The sequence below is a fragment of the Periplaneta americana genome, chromosome 13 (assembly GCF_040183065.1).
Source record: "Periplaneta americana isolate PAMFEO1 chromosome 13, P.americana_PAMFEO1_priV1, whole genome shotgun sequence".
NCBI classification, from domain to species: domain Eukaryota; kingdom Metazoa; phylum Arthropoda; class Insecta; order Blattodea; family Blattidae; genus Periplaneta; species Periplaneta americana.
The window spans coordinates 96,367,243-96,386,216 of NC_091129.1; the positions used below are offsets into that span (position 1 = coordinate 96,367,243).

General features: G+C 35.1%; 1 protein-coding gene across 1 annotated transcript in view; it reads left to right on the forward strand.

The window, feature by feature from the left end:
- Window positions 1-4,359: 4,359 nt before the first annotated feature.
- LOC138712140 (cytochrome P450 4C1-like) overlaps window positions 4,360-18,974 on the forward strand; it is a 41,742-nt gene continuing 27,127 nt past the window's right edge. The window contains exons 1-3 of the mRNA XM_069843606.1: window positions 4,360-4,504; window positions 13,387-13,566; window positions 18,201-18,307. Of these exons, the coding sequence (XP_069699707.1) occupies window positions 13,392-13,566; window positions 18,201-18,307 (282 nt within the window). The 5' untranslated portion in view covers window positions 4,360-4,504; window positions 13,387-13,391. The remainder of the gene's footprint in view (window positions 4,505-13,386; window positions 13,567-18,200; window positions 18,308-18,974) is intronic.

The window sequence follows — 18,974 nt, forward strand, 5'->3', positions numbered from 1 at the left end:
TGACGTTTACAAATTAAACTTATACTACCAACTAATCTAATAGAAATTCAGATAGAATTAAATACAGAACAATTTAATAAAACTATAAATACACGCAATAATCCATATCCACTAAGCTTCAAAAGTACGCCAGCTAACATTATTGAATCTGAAGCCGGAGTCTCTACATGAGCTGTCCTGATGATGGTAGCTGTAAGTAACTTAGTTCCGAAACGTTGGAAATGTCATGTTCCAGGATAGAGTGGAAAACGCAGAAGTCTATTTCTAGTTGTATTTTATAATTTTTTTTTTGCATAACAATTTCAAACATTTTATGCTGTATTCTATTGCCAATGAAGGTATACTTTTTGGAATTTAACTTAAAAAATACAAATATAAATTCAAAATCAGGAGATATTTGAACTTGGAATGGAATGGAATGAAATTTAACTGAGACGGCACGGATGGCCCAGGACAGCGACCTATTGAGATCTATTGCTCTAACCCTCGATATGAAATGAGTTTGCGTGCCACAGATCCCGACCCAACCACATGACTCCCTTAACGACAGGTCCCTACAGCCAACAGAATCCATTACCATTCCTGCTTCGGCAACTTCCCCCAAGGCCTCCCTGTCAGTCCGAGGCGAAACACCTCCCCCGAGTAGGTCCGCCTCGGGTGCCATTGCAGAAGCCATCCAACGTCGTTTAGCTACATTCCACGGAGACCGGTCGAGAGAGCCAGCAGCTTCGGGAGGCCGCCTGAAGAGTGATCTGAAAATCCAGAAACAGGATCACGAGGAAAGGATGATGTGGGAGGAAAGAAAGTGGCGAAGATGAGTGGGGTTCCAATCGCCTATGTGTTCAGAGTCAGACTCACTAACCCCTCAGCCACAACGGTGAACTTGATATTTGAACTTAGTGCCAGTTTAACAAAATTATAGTAATAATTATAATGAAGGGTTTTCGGTAGGCCTTCGAATTCACTAAAACTAGATTTAACCGCACAAGTCTTCAATGTTCTTTTTATCTACACAGTTGTTTCAAAGACGACTCCTCTCTAAGTTCAGCGTTACCGATGGCGATAAAAGTGGAAAGAACGACACGAGAGAAGACGAAGGTGACAGATGAGGAATAACTAGGTAGTGATTACTTTTTTTATCTTGTGAGTTTTCTTTCATGTATAGGTATAGCTCCTTGTGAAGCTGACTTGAATAATTTCAAGGCAGCTATACTTGAAAGCTTGATTTGCATAATACACGTCATTGTTCGTTAACAGAATAACCACAATTCAAGTCACACAGAGTTTGTGTGCACTCATTGTTGGTTGCTTGACGGCTGTCAGCCCATTTTGAGGTCTGTGGATATAAGGAAAAAATTGGGTCGGTGTCTGGTAGAGTTCCTGGGTAGCTCAGTTGGTAGGGCGTTGGTAGACCTACGTTTAACCAAAAGTCCGGGTTCGATACCCGGCCCCGGAACAAATTTTCCCTTGAAATTATTCAAGTCAGCTTCACAGGGAGCTATACCTGAAAGCTCGATTTGCATGTTAATACTGTAATAATAATGTTCGAAATTACTGATTTGAAAATTGAATATTTGGCCATAAAGTTCATGTTTATACTGAGATTTTAAAAAATCGGCACTTACTCGCAAGGATTGTTTTTACCAAAATACAACACAACATTTGGGCTTTAAATTCCGTATTGCGGTTTAACGGCAAACGCGCGTCTTTTTCTAAATAAATTCTCTTACTTTATGTGATGACCAGCAAAAGCGGACTTCGGTGACTTATAAACAGTTATTAGGCCTATAAATTAATTCTCGAAAAGGAAATCTCTTCAGAATCATCATACGAGTATGTTTTGACTAGATAATAAACAGGAGAGTGTTCACAGAGCGTTTTTAAAGGAATTAAGAAATCTATTTGTTATTTTATGATTGATTTTAAGAAATGTTGGAAGTTGTGCGGGGCAGAAAAAGACAGGTTTCTGGTGAAATATCGGGATGGTTGAAGGCTGAACTGAATTTTCTTCAATAGGAACCTAGTAGTGTAACATTACGAGAACCACTCTCGTTAGTTTCGGATGTTAGGCGGCCCAAAAAACCCTTTCATGAGGCAGAACTCAAAACGAAATAAATTATTGTTCCTTCGCTTCCAAAGAAATTTTGATAAAAAGTACTTAACTTATGCTTGTGACTGAAATGTTTCTCCATTCCTCCGGTAAGCGAGATGAAAGGTTCTTTCGCTATACCATCTGGTTTATATTGAGGAAATTTTACTTCAGCTTTCAACTATTCTGAATATTTTGCCAGAAATCTGTCTTTCTGCGTCCAGCACATCTTCCATCTTTCTGCCACTTCCTGAATTAATCCTTTCTTCTAAGAGACGAATAATGAATCACTCCTGATGTGCATTTCATGTTTAAGTTAAATTATTTTCATTTGTAACCTGAGAGGAACGGATTCCAAAATAAAATACCTATAGTAAATAACTTACCACATTTCTGAAATGTTGAAATATTTACTGACTTTTTTTTGTATCTTTTCAAGCACATTACCATATTCTTTACGTGTGTTGTCTGAAATGTCTGGCAAAGCCTTCAGAGATGGGAAATGACACAGTTCGTTGCGACTCATCTGATGTGATACACACGCCACTGTCCCGCAATAGTATGTGCTGTGACATATTTGGCTATTTATTCAAGTTTGTCCGTCCCTGTGTTACGGAACCGGTCTTACCACATTTTTTACAAGCTCCCACACTGACCATTAATGCACCTCAATGCACTTAGTTATGAATCTGCTCGGTGCGCTCGAACAATCCTACTGCATCCACAGCAATAATGAATAAAGCCAATCTTATTCACATACGCAGAGGCAAAACCGTTATTTCCTAGTATGAATTTGCTAGAATTTATAAATTATCTCACTTAAGAATAACTTGAATTGGTGTTTATTTATTTCATTTGCCATGGTAACAACAACGAAACAAGTAAATCAGAAATTTCTGACTCTTTATGAACAAAATAGTGTTACCTATTATTTTTCTAGAAACTTACATCGTAAAAAGGTTAGAGGACTTCAAAATTTTCCACGAATTTCCAGTAATCCTATATATAGTGTAACAAATAACTATAAGTATATTTATTAGATGTTTTTGCAGACATTGCGAATAAGAACTATGCACATTGTCTTGTTAGTGACTGTACTTAATACACTGATTCCAACACAACACTCCAATTGCGATAAGGAAACACCTGTCATATGCTTTAAAGGTAAGTAACTTGCCAAGATTTTATTACCCCTTGTTGTTTCACCCGGAAATAATATATTCAGCGCCACGAAATTGTAATAATTCGTTTGGAATATAAGTGAATAAATGAATGAATTAATGAATGAATAACCGAACTAATGAATTAATTAATCAATCAAATGAATGAATGCATGAATGAATCAATCAATGGATCAATAAATGAACGACTGAATAACTGAATCAATGCATCAATAAATGAATGACTGAATCAATGGATCAATAAATGAATGATTGTATGGCAATCAATAGATCACTAAATGAATGACAATCAATTGATCAATAAATGAATGACTAAATGAATGGATCAATAAATAAATGACTGAATTACTGAATCAATGGATAGATAGATAGATAGATAGATAGATAGATAGATAGATAGATAGATAGATAGATAGATAGATAGATAGATAGATAGATAGATAGATAGATAGATAGATAGATAGATAGATAGATAGATAGATAGATAGATAGATAGATTAAATAAACCATCTTATATACAATTCAAAATAGCCAATGCTGATGTTTTGCTTAGACTATAAGCATTAAAATAATTTTCTCTTTCGGAAACTATTTTCGCCCGTTTTGGTAAGAAAACGTTATCTTCATAAATATCAAGGGTATCATTCTCCTCGCCATGATGAAAATTATTGTTGTTAATGCTGGATTAATTATTTAAATGACTAAATATTGACCAATTAATTTTAATGACAGCTTAGAGCCCATTTTTGTTGGTGAAATGCATTGCCTCTCTAAGTGTCAATTAGGCCTAAAAAGAATTTAAGCAACAATTAAAGTTAAATATATTGGTGAAATCCGCCCCCAGACTACTAAAATCAAGAAGAGTGGAGTATAATTTCCAAACATTAACTCCACTTGTGTGAAAATAAGATTTTGCTGCAGTCACATGTGAAGGAGTTGGATTTAGAGCACTGGACAACTCAGAGCTCGTGAACTGAGTCAGAAGCTTGCACACATGACAACCGACAACTTGAAGTGTATTACTCTTGGTTGTTTCACATGGAAACAAGAAAACAACAACACTGAATATAAAAAGTAGTATCATTCGTTATCGGATAAGGCAATAATCGGAAGATGGAGGCTCGTTTTTTTACGTTGTTGCCCGGGTGACCTTGCAGCGTGCGGTGAAGTGATACAGCTCACAGTATCGCTTCAGCTGCTGCTTTGAGAGGAGCTATTAACAGCACACCACATAGTAAGTACTAGTAGGACTGCGCCTTTCGAACATTGATGCTTCTTCCGTAGAATATATTTGCAAAAGCTTGTTTTCGTAAACAGGGTTATATCTAACACGTCATTTCATCTCATTTCTTTGTGCTTTAGATAGATGTATTATGACAATTACATTTTTTCAATCCATCGCACTTTCTCATAACAGCTGTGTGTATGTTTGTGTGTGTTTTTTCTAAAAAATAAAAGGTAACTTTAATTGCTCATATATTCTACAAAAACTTTAAAATTCTGACACTGTCTTATTACACATGAAAAGGTAAATTTAATTGCTCATATTTTCTACACGGATTAAAAAATTCTGACACTGGTTTATTACACAAGAAAAAGTAACTTTAATTGTTCATATCTGCTACACGGACTTAAAAATTCTGACACTGGCTTATTACACAAGAAAAAGTAACTTCAGTTGCTCATATTTTCTACACGGACTTAAAAGTTCTGACAATGGCTTATTATAGAAGAAAAGTAACTTTAATTGCTCATATTTTCTACACGGACTTATTACACAAAAAATGGGATTTTTTTTTTGCATCACCATGACAACCAGCTTCTTTGATTGTGATTGTTCTGTTGTTATTACATATTATTAAAAGGGAACGGAAATGAATGTTGGGTGATAATTTTGATGTATTTTTTATTTTTCAAATTTATTATTAATTGGTGTCCCTCTTTAAAATAGCATGTCGAATAAAACGAATATATTTTAAAAAGATTTAATTTAATTTTAAACTAACGTTCTTCAAATCTATAAATAAAGATTACATTTATTTAAGCATTAGTAACTAATAATGAAATTGTATCCATTTTAATTTTTTCATTTTCTGCGAAGTTTTCATAAAATGACGAATTCTGGACCAGAAATGATACATATTTCTATTTTTGCAATGTATTGTTTCATTTTTCGTTTTTAAAATGGTAATATATCACATATGATTATACTAATATTATATCCTTGTTAATTTTTCGCTTTCCTGAGGAGAGGGCGTAGTGTATTAATTTGTACAAGTCCTATTTTAACACTCATTTTTATTTTTTTTAATTTGAAACTTTCTCTGCTTTTATTTAATGTTGAAAGCTAAAATGTTCAGAATCTGCTTATTTGGATGATTTACATACGCTGAAATAATGTTTTTGAATTTTTTAAATTTTGGACATGTTATGGTATATAATGTTTTATTTTTGCTGGCAGAGTTAAAGCCATAAGGCCTTCTCTTCCACTCAACTAGCCTTAATCAATACAATAATGACATACATATTTAAATTATGAATATTTACAATATACTAAAGATTCTCGAGCAATATTCTTCAGTTAAATTTTGACGACTAGTAGTAGGGGTTAATGTACTGAAAAAATTATTTAAAAATGTACGAATGGGGAAAAATTATTTCCCAGTGAGAAAATAAATAGAAGAAAAAACTACATTTTCAGCATGAAGTAAAATTTTGTGTTCATGAGCTGTAAAAGATTCAGCTGTCTAGCTTCAACAGTTTTCGAGAAAAAGTTCCTTATGTAAGACATGAACTAACGTTGTCAAGATAGACGATTCCGTGTCCCTTCAGGAATTCATTTAAGTAAAATTATGTTTTATTGCTTTATATTTGTCGAAAGAAATGCTATTGTTCCTACATACTCGTATTGGGCTTTTTCAATGTTATTATGAATGTAGACGCAGTTTTTCAGCAGCAGGTTAAGAATGGTGTGACAAAAACTGTAACAGTAAATAGTGAACTTAATTTGAAATTTATATGTATATATAAATTATTCCCGCTTATCGGTCAACCATCGACATCATTATGAAATTAATTTGAAATGCTTCAGAATTATGCTGTAATGGTTTTAATAAATCGAAAGGATGAACCTTTCCACATCTTTAACGTGGTAAAAGAATGTTTAGGTAACATTTTTGATAGCCGTTCTATCAGGCACTGTCCTGTAACTTAGCATGCAAGATCGCCAGATATAAGCCCAGTAGATACGAAACTAACTCGCTAGTCGCCCGTGTTCTGAACTTTCACTCGTGCCATGATCCTCCATGTTATACTTTTGCTTCATAAATAACCTATTTTGTTTTAATATTTTAAATTAAATAATTATTTTCGACAAAATGGTGTATTGGCGCATACCGCAGAAGGAAGCTTGACACCCTGAGAATCATGTTTTCTAGTAGACTGATTTCAAGATTTAGGAACATCACTTGGCCAGCAAGATCTCCGGATTTGAGTGTATGGGGCTATATAAAGTTCAAAGTATTCCAGAATCGTGAGTACTACAGAAGAGCTTAAAGAACGCGTACGCGACGAAATAAAAAACATTAATTTGTGAGCTATTACAAAGTGTAATACGTAACTTACGTGAAAGGTTAGAAAGTGTTTAATCTGTAATAGGTGACATTTAAAATAAGTTATTTTCAAAAAGTTAACAAACTAACTAAATTGCACACTTGGAACTTTATTTTTTCTCAAACAGTTTACTTTTTTCGCACTGCTATAGTCTTACAGAACCGTTTTAAAATCCATTCGTACCCAGTGGTAAACTACTTTAGTTGCACATTCATCAAAATGCTGATAGCTGAAATAATGGACTAAAACAACGTGAGGTAGCCTTGTTTGATTTATAAATTCTCTGTGATTTAAAGATTGTACATTACGGGAGCGAAGAAGTGTCTACGCCAACTGAGTGAAACCGGTTTGTTGTTGCCTTTTCTCTTGACCTTTTCCTTGAGTTCCCTCTTATCCATGACATACGAGCAAGGATGGAATGCAAGGCATAAATTACCTGCTATAAAACGTTGTATAGCAGGTGTTTTGTTGTTCTGAAGGCAAGAATAAATAAATCGTAGTTACAAAATAATATACTCGTATATGCGACAGTTACATGCTAAGAAGTGATGATAAAAGGAAATGCCCATCCAAGGTGTAACATGAATTATTATTGTTAAATTAAATTTATTTCCTTAAAGAATAAACGAAACATTTATTACTTTACGAAAGGCCAGATATCCAGTGGCAATGCGGTGCATAGAATGCAAAAAATACAATTTACACAAAAAATACAAATATAAAACACACCAAAATACAATACAATAAAAAACACAAAATAAAGCTTCAATAGAAAAAAATTCAAATAGCACAATTTTATTACAAAATCACACAAATACGTATCAATAACACAAATACAAAATCACAACATTAACACGACCCATAGCACAAATACAATACACTAAATCACCCTTAGGACTAACAAGCAAACATTCTCTTGGGGCCAGATAAAAACTTTATTTTTTTCTTCCACCATGTTAATAATGTCAAAACAAGTACTTACACAATTAATTTTGGCCACTCGAGCGCAATTACGAGGGTCACCCCAAAGAGTAAGTTTCCCTGGGGCCGTTTACAGAAAGGAAACCATTATCATGGAAAGATTTATTGGAACAGATACAGAAACAGTTGGGCTATTTTTCAACATATTCCCCACCAAAACTGAGACATGTCTCATACTGTGGGATCAACAGAGAGGTGCAGATGGCTGTATCACTGGTTCCGATCTCAGACGGCAGATTTCTACGACACAGGAATTAAAAAGTTGATCCCACGGTATGACAAATGTCTCATTTCCGGTGGAGAATATATCGTCGTTGTTCCTGCAATAACTCTTATGTGCAAAATATGGAATTGTTCAGTACGAAGAAAAAACACATTTATTCTTCTATGACAATGGTACATAGGAGACTATGAATTCTTACATTTCCTAAAGAAAGAAATATAATTACATATAGGACATTTTATTATTTTCTGTATCACTATTTAAGTTATTTAACAGAGCAAAAATCTGAAAATCGATGAATATGTCACATCGGAGTTGCTGGAACAACGACGATATTGAAAAATAATTCAACAATATCTGTATCTGATCCAATAATTTTTTCCAACAAACTGTGTTTCGTTTCTGTAAATTGCCAGGTAAATTTACTTTCTAGGAGCGCTCGAGTGGTCATAATTTGTATACTGTAAGCACTTTCTTTGACATTATTAACATGGTGGAAGGAAAAAAAAAACTTTTTTATTTGCCCCCATAAGAATGTTTGCATGTAAGCTGAAGAAAGTTTAGTTCGTACTTTCTTCAGTAGTAAACACTAACGCGGCATTTGCACTGCTTACACAAATATTAAACAGTTTTGACACTTACTCTAAATATTTCAAATAAACACAAAGGAAACAACAATAAAGAAAACACAAACAGAACAGAGGGAAATGGTAAATCAACGAAAGAAACTCTAACGCAATAATTAAGTATTCATTACACACTCACACTTACATAACATTTACTTAATAATAATAATAATAATAATAATAATAATAATAATAATAATAATAATAATAATAATAATAACAATAATAATAATAATAATAATAATAATAATAATAATAATAATAATAATAATAATAATAATAAGTAATTTATAGCCACTGCTATTCTTAATATAGCAATCTAAGTTACTTTTTAATATTTTAATTGTTCGATGAGAGACCTCAAAAGCCGTTCTAGTTTATTATGGTCCTACTTAAAAACAAAAAAACTTTCCCATAACGGTACTTTATTTCCTACTTTTAATTTTTTTGATTATGATATTACTTACAAATGGCTTTTAGAGTGTCAGGAAGTTCATTGCCGCCCTCACATAAGCCCGCCATCGGTCCCTATCCTGAGCAAGATTAATTCAGTACCTAAATCCATTTTAACATTATACTCCCATCTACGTGTCGACCTCCCGAAAGATCTTTTCCCCTTAGGTCTCCCAACTAACACACTATACGCTTTCTGGATTCACCCATACGTGTTACATGCTCTGTCCATCTAAAACGTCTGGATTTAATTTTCCTAATTATGTCAGGTGAAAAACATAATGCGTGTAGTTCTGCGTTGTGTAACTTTCTCCATTCTTCTGTAACTTCATCCCTCTTAGCCCCAAAAATTTGCCTAAGCAATTTATTCTCGAATACCTTTAAACTCTGTTCCTCTCTCAAAGTGAGAGTCCAAGTTTCACAACCTTAAAGAACAACCTATGAAATAACGTTTGATACAAGGTAAATTCTACCTTTCAGTTTCTTTGAAAGCAGAATGATTAAGATCTTGAATAATATGCAAGTTTTCCAGTTCGATCCACTATGTTCCATCACACTTTGTGATGTGTATACGTTACGTCTTAAAAACAGTGCGCAGAATCTTGATTTTTTTTCCGCCTAGTCGCTGGAGTGCCCTAAACTATTATAGTACATGACCTTTTTCAAACTCATGGCCTTTGCCACCATTTATGTATTTTGTAGCCCTTTTATTATATTTATTATTATCAATATCTATTAAATTTTATAAATCATACAGGTTTTTATCGGGTCAAAAACCGGGGTGGAACTGAAATTTAACCCTTGTTGTGAATTTCGATGACGTCCGGGAGGCCTAATTAGTTAAATCCACTCTCCCCACCTCCACGCTGAGCCTCCTGGGATCTTTGAGATGCGAAAGAGAGACAGCGGTGTGCGGAAAGCAACAGGAAGCTACCGCATTTACCTTTCCCAAGAAAAACTGCAAACATGGTGTGATGAGTCTTACCATAGTAAAAGATTCCGGACGTAAAGGACATCTTCTGCGGACCTCTGGAGAAAGAACTATGTGGAGTGTAGCATTGTATAGGGCAGAAACATGGACATTACGTCGAAGCGACTAGAAGCATTTTAAATGTGGATTTGTAGAATAATGGAGCGTGTGAAGTGGACAGACAGGATAAGAAACGAAGCTGTGTTGGAAAGAGTAGATGAATAAAGAATGATGCTAAAACTTATCAGAATGAGGAAAAGGAATTTGGTGGATCACTGGCTGAGAAGAAACTGCCTTCTGAAAAGTGCACTGGAAATAATGGTGAAAGGGAGATGAATTCGGGGCGGAAGATATCAGATGATAGACGACATTTAAGATATATAAGAGGAGACAAAGAGGAAGGCAGAAAACAGGAAATAATGCTGGGTTTGCAGTGAAAGACAAGCCCTTGAGCAGAACACTATGAATGAATGAATGCAGTTTTTTCGCTGCCGAATGTACTGCAATACGATGTCAACTGACTATCAGTAGGTCTATATGTCCAATTATGTCATCTCGCGGAATATTTGTAATGATGAAATTGTACAATATTACATTTTCAAGACAGTTTAGTATTTTAGTAAGTAAATATTTTATTGTACAGGGACATCATTTTATTTTCTAACATTTTTAATATTAATCTGAATATACCTTTCTATTAACGATTGAAAAAGGAAACACCGTTTGCTACCCCTTCCATGACTGGAGTAGGTATAGGAGGGAAGAAAAGTAGTTCATCCATTTACGTAAACTAGGAAATATCGCAATTTTGAGTTTGATAATTTTCATTACGATTTTTGTTTAATCAAAATACAGTACAGTATTAACACTTAGTGTTTTTACTCACGAATTGAGCTATCCATGCGAACGCATTCATTATGCAGTGTATATTATACTGTCTAGAGTACATTAGCGTACAATATAGAGAACGAAGTTAAATTGAAAAATAATCATAATATGGATATTTAAACACATTTTTGAAAATGGTGGCCGTTCATTTCGATACAGGCTTCAGTTCTTTTGTGCATATTATCACACTATAGACTATTGTACCTAATTACAATTACCAGTTTCGTCCTTCGTACGAGTAACTCATGTTGAAATAATTCTATACCTACTCTATAAAAGAGTACCTTACGTACTGTAAATTCAATCTTCACTTCTGCCCGATCCGAAAAGATAAAATTACTCAGAAATGCTATCTACTGTCCGTTCAAGTGGTTTTGTCGCAGGGTCGTAGAAAGGGGGGAGGGAATCACGTGACAGTTAATTACTTAACGAGACCCTTTTATTTAAGTTATTTTAAATACTTGTGTAATATTTCGTAGACGTCCAATTCCTAACAGAAATTAATGTTTTCAGAAAAGAGCTAAGACAGCCCAGCTACTAGACTTTACAGAGGAGCGAACAGAAGCAAGTGGGGGAAACCGGGATGCGACGTATGCAAACGGACGACAGTACCTGTGCGAAAATATGATTCAATATTGAAAGCTCTTTCGTCACTGGAAAACTCGAACATATTTCTGGAACGTACTGTAGGCTACTCACTCAGTACTGCTTACGTGCCCTCGGTTCTGTATTGTGAACGGTTGGAAGTTTACTAGTAGAAGGGGTGGGAGTGAAGTACATTAAAAAACTCAGGTACAATAAAAATTGAAGTAAAAATAAAATGATGTCCCTGTATTAGAGTACTTTACTTCTTCTACTCTTTACATACTTTCTTCTAATCGTGTCATATTCAATTAAATCCCACTCGAATTTTGATTTTCTCTAGATAAATCAATACTTCTAGTGAGATTACTACAGACAAACATATACATATGAATTGCAGAATATGTATATTTTGAAGACTTGAACAACTGCCCCTCTTAATAGTTTATAGTTGACACTTCCCTGTGTCGCATTTACGAGTACTTTCGACTCACGCACGCACACACGCACACAAAGATGAAAAATATATTATTGCGCAAACAACTTCACGGTGTAATATAAGAAACAAAAACAAACACATGTTTTGCATTATCATGGGACCGAAGTGCATCCTTAAAGCACAGAGTCCATCAGCGGCAACAACCTGTCCACAAGTCTTTGTTCCAATGTCTAGTAAGCTCATCAGTGGTTTGATATTATGTATAACCCACAAAGGCTTCTCCAAAATTGTGAGTTCTGGTATCTCTCCATTATCAGTACAGAGCTGCACACTTTGAGAAAATGTTCGGATATACACAGTGTTTAAGGTGTTGCTGCTGAGAGTAAAAGTAGAATAACCAATGAATTCATGAAAGTCTCTTTCATCAGCATAGTCTATCGGGATGATTTTGCTTTTAGTTCAGTCCATCATCGACTGAAAACTCCGGCTCATGAATGATACTCAAAGCTAATACAGTGTGCGGCGTATACAACTTACCGATATATAAGCGGTCAAAGCGCGCGTTTAGCGGGGAGATTCGACCGCTGTCTCGCACAGGAGGAGAAGAAATCAGCGGTGAATAACGGTTATTTAGGTCTATAATCCCGTAAAAATAATGCGCCAGTAAAAAGTAAACGATGGATCGTCCTCGGTAGTCACATGAATTGGCCATCAAGGTCCCCGGACCTTACGCATGGCGATTTTGTTTATGAAAGTTGTTGATAGGCGAAATGTACAAAAACGAAGAAAACACAAGGGACGAATTTTTCTTTCGAGTTATGAATAGTGCTGACCTCATAAAAGAACAAGACGAACTGAGAAGAGCAACACTTAAGCCTAGTGTTGTCAAAAGAGAGAAAAAGTGTATTGGACTGTTATAATATATAAATACCGGTACCATGTAAATAAGCAATGAATAATGTAATCATTAAGTGATTTTTGGTACTCAGTCCGTAAAGTGTTGCTTTAGAGACAGAAAACAGCTCGTAAAATAAACTACTGTAGGAACTGACAACACTTTACCGATTGAATTTGTCGTAACCGCGAGAACACATCATTCAAGTGGCCGTCTTTGTAAAATTGATATATCGTAAATACATTATAATAAATAGAAAGCTATGGCATGTCAATTTCAATAAATTTTGAAACTAAGATTAAATTTTAGTTTAATACTGGTTTTAGAAACCATTTCACAGACTGAGTACCAAAATAATTATATATGAGAAAAGTAAAGGTTCGACTGTATAAATTTAATAATGTGTTCTGAGTAGCCTACAGAATTTCATGCAACTTTATTTTTCAGGAAACATGGAAGCCGCGACCCTACTGTTACTCGCAGCGGTGTTCATCGCGGCATTCTTATTTCTGTATCCACGCGACCCGGTCAAGCAAAGAAGTCTTGAGTTGATCAACAAAATTCCGGGGCCCAAGGGCTACCCAATAGTAGGAACTGTTATTCCGTTTTTATTTGCATCCCGCCATGGTAAGTAGATTTTTTTAGCTATAACCATCATCATCATCATCATCATCATCATCATCATCATCATCATCATCATGTTTCTGTGAGAAATTACCATCTACTTCAACGTAGTCCATACTTGTCTGTTTTTTTATTGGGTTATTTTACGACGCTGTATCAACATCTAGGTTATTTAGCGTCTGAATGAAATGAAGGTGATAATGCCGGTGAAATGAGTCCGGGGTCCAGCACCGAAAGTTACCCAGCATTTGCTCGTATTGGGTTGAGGGAAAACCCCGGAAAAAACCTCAATCAGGTAACTTGCCCCGACCGGGTTCGAACCCGGGCCACCTGGTTTCGCAGCCAGACGCGCTGACCGTTACTCCACAGATGTGGACACTTGTCTGTTCCATGGTAAATTTAAGATATTATTATTATTATTATTATTATTATTATTATTATTATTATTATTATTATTATTATTATTATTATTATTTAGCCATTCGGTTAAAAACTAGTGTGTCGGCATTTCAAGCTGGTAATTCGGGTTCGAATCCCGGTGCGTCCACGTAGAATTTGTGTTGGACAAAGACGGTGCTCGGTGTTAGTTTTCGCGGAGTACCTCCATTTCCCCTACTCGCATTCTACCTTTGCTCCATTAATTATCAGAATTATGACACCGCTGAGTCGCCCTCAGTAGCGCAGTTGGTATAGCGCTGGCCTTCTATGCTTGAGGTTGCGGGTTCGATCCCAGCCGAGGTCGATGGCATTTAAGTGTATTGAAATGCGACAGGCTCATGTCAGTACATTTACTGGCATGTAAAAGAACTCTTGCGGGACAAAATTCCGGCACGCCGGCGACGCTGATATAACCTCTACAGTTGCGAGCGTCGATAAATAAACCAAAATTTAAATTTAACTGACACCGCTGAAGACGACCTCCCATGCTGCACAAAGGGAATACTCTGCGGAAAAGTGTCAAGTACAGCGTGTTCCTCCACGTAGAGAAGAACTCTTGGGAGAACGACGCGAAAGTCGAATTCCCACCATTGAAAATTATTATTATTATTATTATTATTATTATTATTATTATTATTACTATATTTATTATTATCATCACCGAATCAAAGATACGTAACTCATGATATGTTCCATCTAGTACGTGTTAGCGCATCGTTACTAACGGGTATACGTCTAGAAATAGATATCCCTTTTCCAAAAGTTACATGGGCAATTAAAAGCTTAGAGGTGATTCAGTATGTCGGCATTCGGCAATGAAGTTTCGTGAATTTTAAATTATATTTTTGACATAATAATAATAATAATAATAATAATAATAATAATAATAATAATAATAGGCTAGTAATAATAATTCATATTATTATTATTATTACTGCTATTATTATCATTATCACTTCTGCCCCCTTTAGTGCTTCATTTTTAAGAACGCAGACTATAGCCTAGGATAGTATAGTCGTCACGGCTACGATCTCGGCATAAAACATGGTTGTTAAATCGGTTGCAGCACAGATATTTCCATAATAGTAATAATGTTTTCCCTGTCATTATCATTCATACCATCTCACCTTTATTATTTCATCTATTCCCAACTATCTATCCTCCTTAAATTATTCGCTAACACATTGATTGTTGAAATATATAATTCCACGAAGTCTTGAAATCGATTCTTATTAAATAACACATTTCTCTGCATAGGTCTACATCGCATAACGGAAAAATAGAAAGATTTACACATTACAAACTTAGCCGTTAAGGAACAGATCAAGAGTAGGTCTAGCATAAGAACTGAGTTTTTAAGCATTTACTCATCTTCCGCCACATAACTCCCATCTATAGGAAGTATCACAACTGGCTGAGTGTGCTCCCTAGAGATGAACAACGATCGAGAAAGCAAGACTAACAGCGCCCGCAAAGCCGAAAACCCGCACGACTATGTCGCGTCGTTGACGTAAAGACTGCTTGTGAGTGTCCCGAACGTCAAGCAGCCTTGAATCGCCACAGTTGTTTATACCTGACTGAACTTTTATTCTACTTGGGCAACTGTTATATATGTATAAACAATCAAATAGCCTATTTGAAACATCATCTCTAGCTTTCAGTGTATAATAATCCGTACCCAAGTTTTTATTTAATTACTAGGCCCTTATTAAAAGACTAGGAATTTTCTTTTCATATGTTGGAGATCAAGTGTCCAGTCTCAAGGAAAAAGAAATTAACGTTATGTTTTATGTTTTTTTGGAAATGCTAATTTATTTGAGAATTGTTTTTTTTTTCTATTTATATAACCATGGGCAATATCATATAATATAACCAGGACATTTTGATAACCAAGATGGTCTTCTATTTTGTCTTTTTGTCTCATTTAAACATTTATAATGTCATTTATTTCAATTATGTATGTTATTCAAAGTTACGAAATCTTTCCACTCCGACCAAATGCTATTTCGAGAATGATAAGCGGGATTCAAAGCGCACGAGAATGAGACGAGACTTGAACACAAATGCAATGAACACAGCGAGCGAGAGCGGCAGTTAGTTTTGTTCATCTCTAGTGCTCCCATCTGTCCAGAGACAAGAAAAACTGTAAAGCCACAGAGCGTGAATGGCAACCACTGATATGGAACCACCCTACAACATTATTTCTTAGTGCATGTAAAAGAGATGCTTCGCAGAGTCAGTAGCACTTCGTTAAATATGGTTATAACCTATCTGCCGAACTTAACATATTTCTTTTGAGGATGTGTCCATAGAGAGTGGAGCAAAACACAGTTTAACTTTTTTTAATGAATGTAAGTGTAGTAAGTAATATGAAAATAACGTATGTAATTTGGCGTCAGCAAGTACTGGCAACGTTTAAAGTTGATGGATGATAGAAGTTTGGTAACGAAACAAAAGACAAACATTTAAGTTGTCAGCACAGATAAAATCGAAGAATTTCAGGTTGGTAACGAAACAAAAGATAGACACAACAAACAAAAGACTGTCGCCGAGCGTAACAGACATTTGGCATATGGTTAGCGTTACTATCTGTTAACATGTGATGCCAGGAATCATGAAGTGGGCAACTGTGCTGAATTCTGCTTCCAGCACGAGCGTCTCTCCATTATACAGAGACATCATTTTATTTTTACCAACATTTCTAATATTAACCTGGCTATACCTTTGCTACCCCTTTCCACGACTGGAGTTGGATGATACTGGCGTAAAATACAAACAAATCACTTTACTAGGTATAGGAGGGAAGATGAACATCCATTTACGTAAACTAGGAATTATCGCGATTTTGAGTTTGACAATATTCATTAGGTCTTCCTTTAATCAAAATATAGTATAGTATTAACAATAAGTGTTTTTACTCATGAACGGAGCTATCCATTCGGACATAAACATTATGCAGTGTATATTATACTATCTACAGCACATTAGCGTACAATTTAGAGAATGAAGTTAAATTGAAAAATAATCATAATATGGATATTTAAACACATTTTTGAAAATGGTGCCCGTTCATTTCAATACAGGCTTCAGTTCTTTTGTGCATATTATCGCACTATAGACTATTGTACCTAATTCCAATTACCAGTTTCGTCCTTTGTACTAGTAACTCATGTGGAAATAATTATTCTGTACTTAATTTATAAAAGATTACCTGACGTACTGTAAATTAAATCTTCACTTCTGCCCGATTCGAAAAGATAAAATTACTTAGATATGCTGTCTACTTTCCATCCAAGTAGTTACGCCGCAGGGTCGCGGAAAGGAAGGAGTTATTTTATTTAAGTTATGTTAAACAGTTGTATAATATTACTTAGACGCCCAATTCCTAACAGAAATTAATGTTTTCAGAAAAGAGCTAAGACAGCCCAGGCATTAGCCTTTACAGAGAGGCGAGCAGAAGTAGGTGGGGAAAATCGGGATGAGACGTAGGCAAACGGACGACAGTACCTGTACGAAAATATGATTCAATATTGAAAACTCTTTCGTCACTGAAAAACGCGAATATATTTATGGAACGTACTATACTCACTAACTCAGTACTGTTTAGTATCACCGTAAGATACTTTGACTGCATACGCGGCCTTGGTTCTGTTTGGAGGACGATTGGAAGTTTAGTAGTAGAAGGGATGGGAGTGAAGTACATTCAAAAACTCAGGTACAATAAAAACTGAAGTAAAAATAAAATGATGTCCCTGTACTAGAGGTGCTCGTGTGTACTTAGATCAAGTTTTTAATGTTAAGAGTGATAGGACGGTATGCAACCATTGAATTGCCACCACGTTCCCCCGTTTTCACCCGAATTAACTCCTACCTAAGGGGTGTGGTGGAAGATTAGTACGAGTAAATGGGAGGAAACTGGAAATTCTTAAACAACTGAAGGGCTACATTGAGGACTCCTAGTTTTTGGACAGGAATACTGGACTATACCTTCGTGTGTGTCAGAGTGTTCCATACAGACTCCAACTAGGTGTAAACAAAGAAGGAAAACAATTTGAACACAAAAAGAACTGAAATCATTTAAGTAACTATTGTAAACAATAAATGTTATGCAAATTGTGAAGTGAGATTTGTGTCATCCGGTATTTAAGGGGTAATGTATAATTAGAAATTGCGTGTCTCTAATGCTCTTTCTCTGACAGAAAAGATGCTGTTACTGGAAAAGAGGTTGGCAACATACAAGCCAATGTACCGTGCCTGGCTGGGGTCTACTCCAGTAGTCAACACTTGTCGTCCTGAGCACGCGGAAGTAAGTTACTAGAATTTCTTACTTTAAGAGGGATGATGGGTAAAATTTATAATTATTTTCTACATCTTCCAAACTATGTAATTGATTTTTAGTAAACATAATCACGGTGTGCTAGGCAATTATGTGATGAAGTTTCATTCCCAGGAGTCAATTAGTTTCTCAGTTATTAACAAAAATATTCTGAAAAATTTTCATATTTCAAAATGAAATATGTCGCTCAATTTTTTAGTAAAATATTTCAAATTTTTGTGAAAGACCAGTGGCATATTTGAAAAAATATCACGCATCAATTTTTCTAAATCCTTATTACAAAAGGGGGGGGGGACTTTATAACCACTGCATACCTAAAAATATAACTTTTCCATTGCCACTATAAATATTAAGTTTTTTATTTTAAAAAGCTATTTATTTAATCATAAAACCCATGCGCTATTTTGTTAATCAAACTGTATGGAACATGCAGTAAAAATTTCATGTTCCTATGATCGAAATTGTAAGATCTTTTATATTTCTAACATGACGAAATGTGTTGAAAAGAAAGTGTGAGAATAGAGCTTGTAAAATTTGCATGGAACAAAAATTCAAGGGTGTAGCCATTTATATATTACATAATTTTTATGTTTTTAAGCGTCGCAGAATATTGAAATTTGCTCAACATACTAATCAG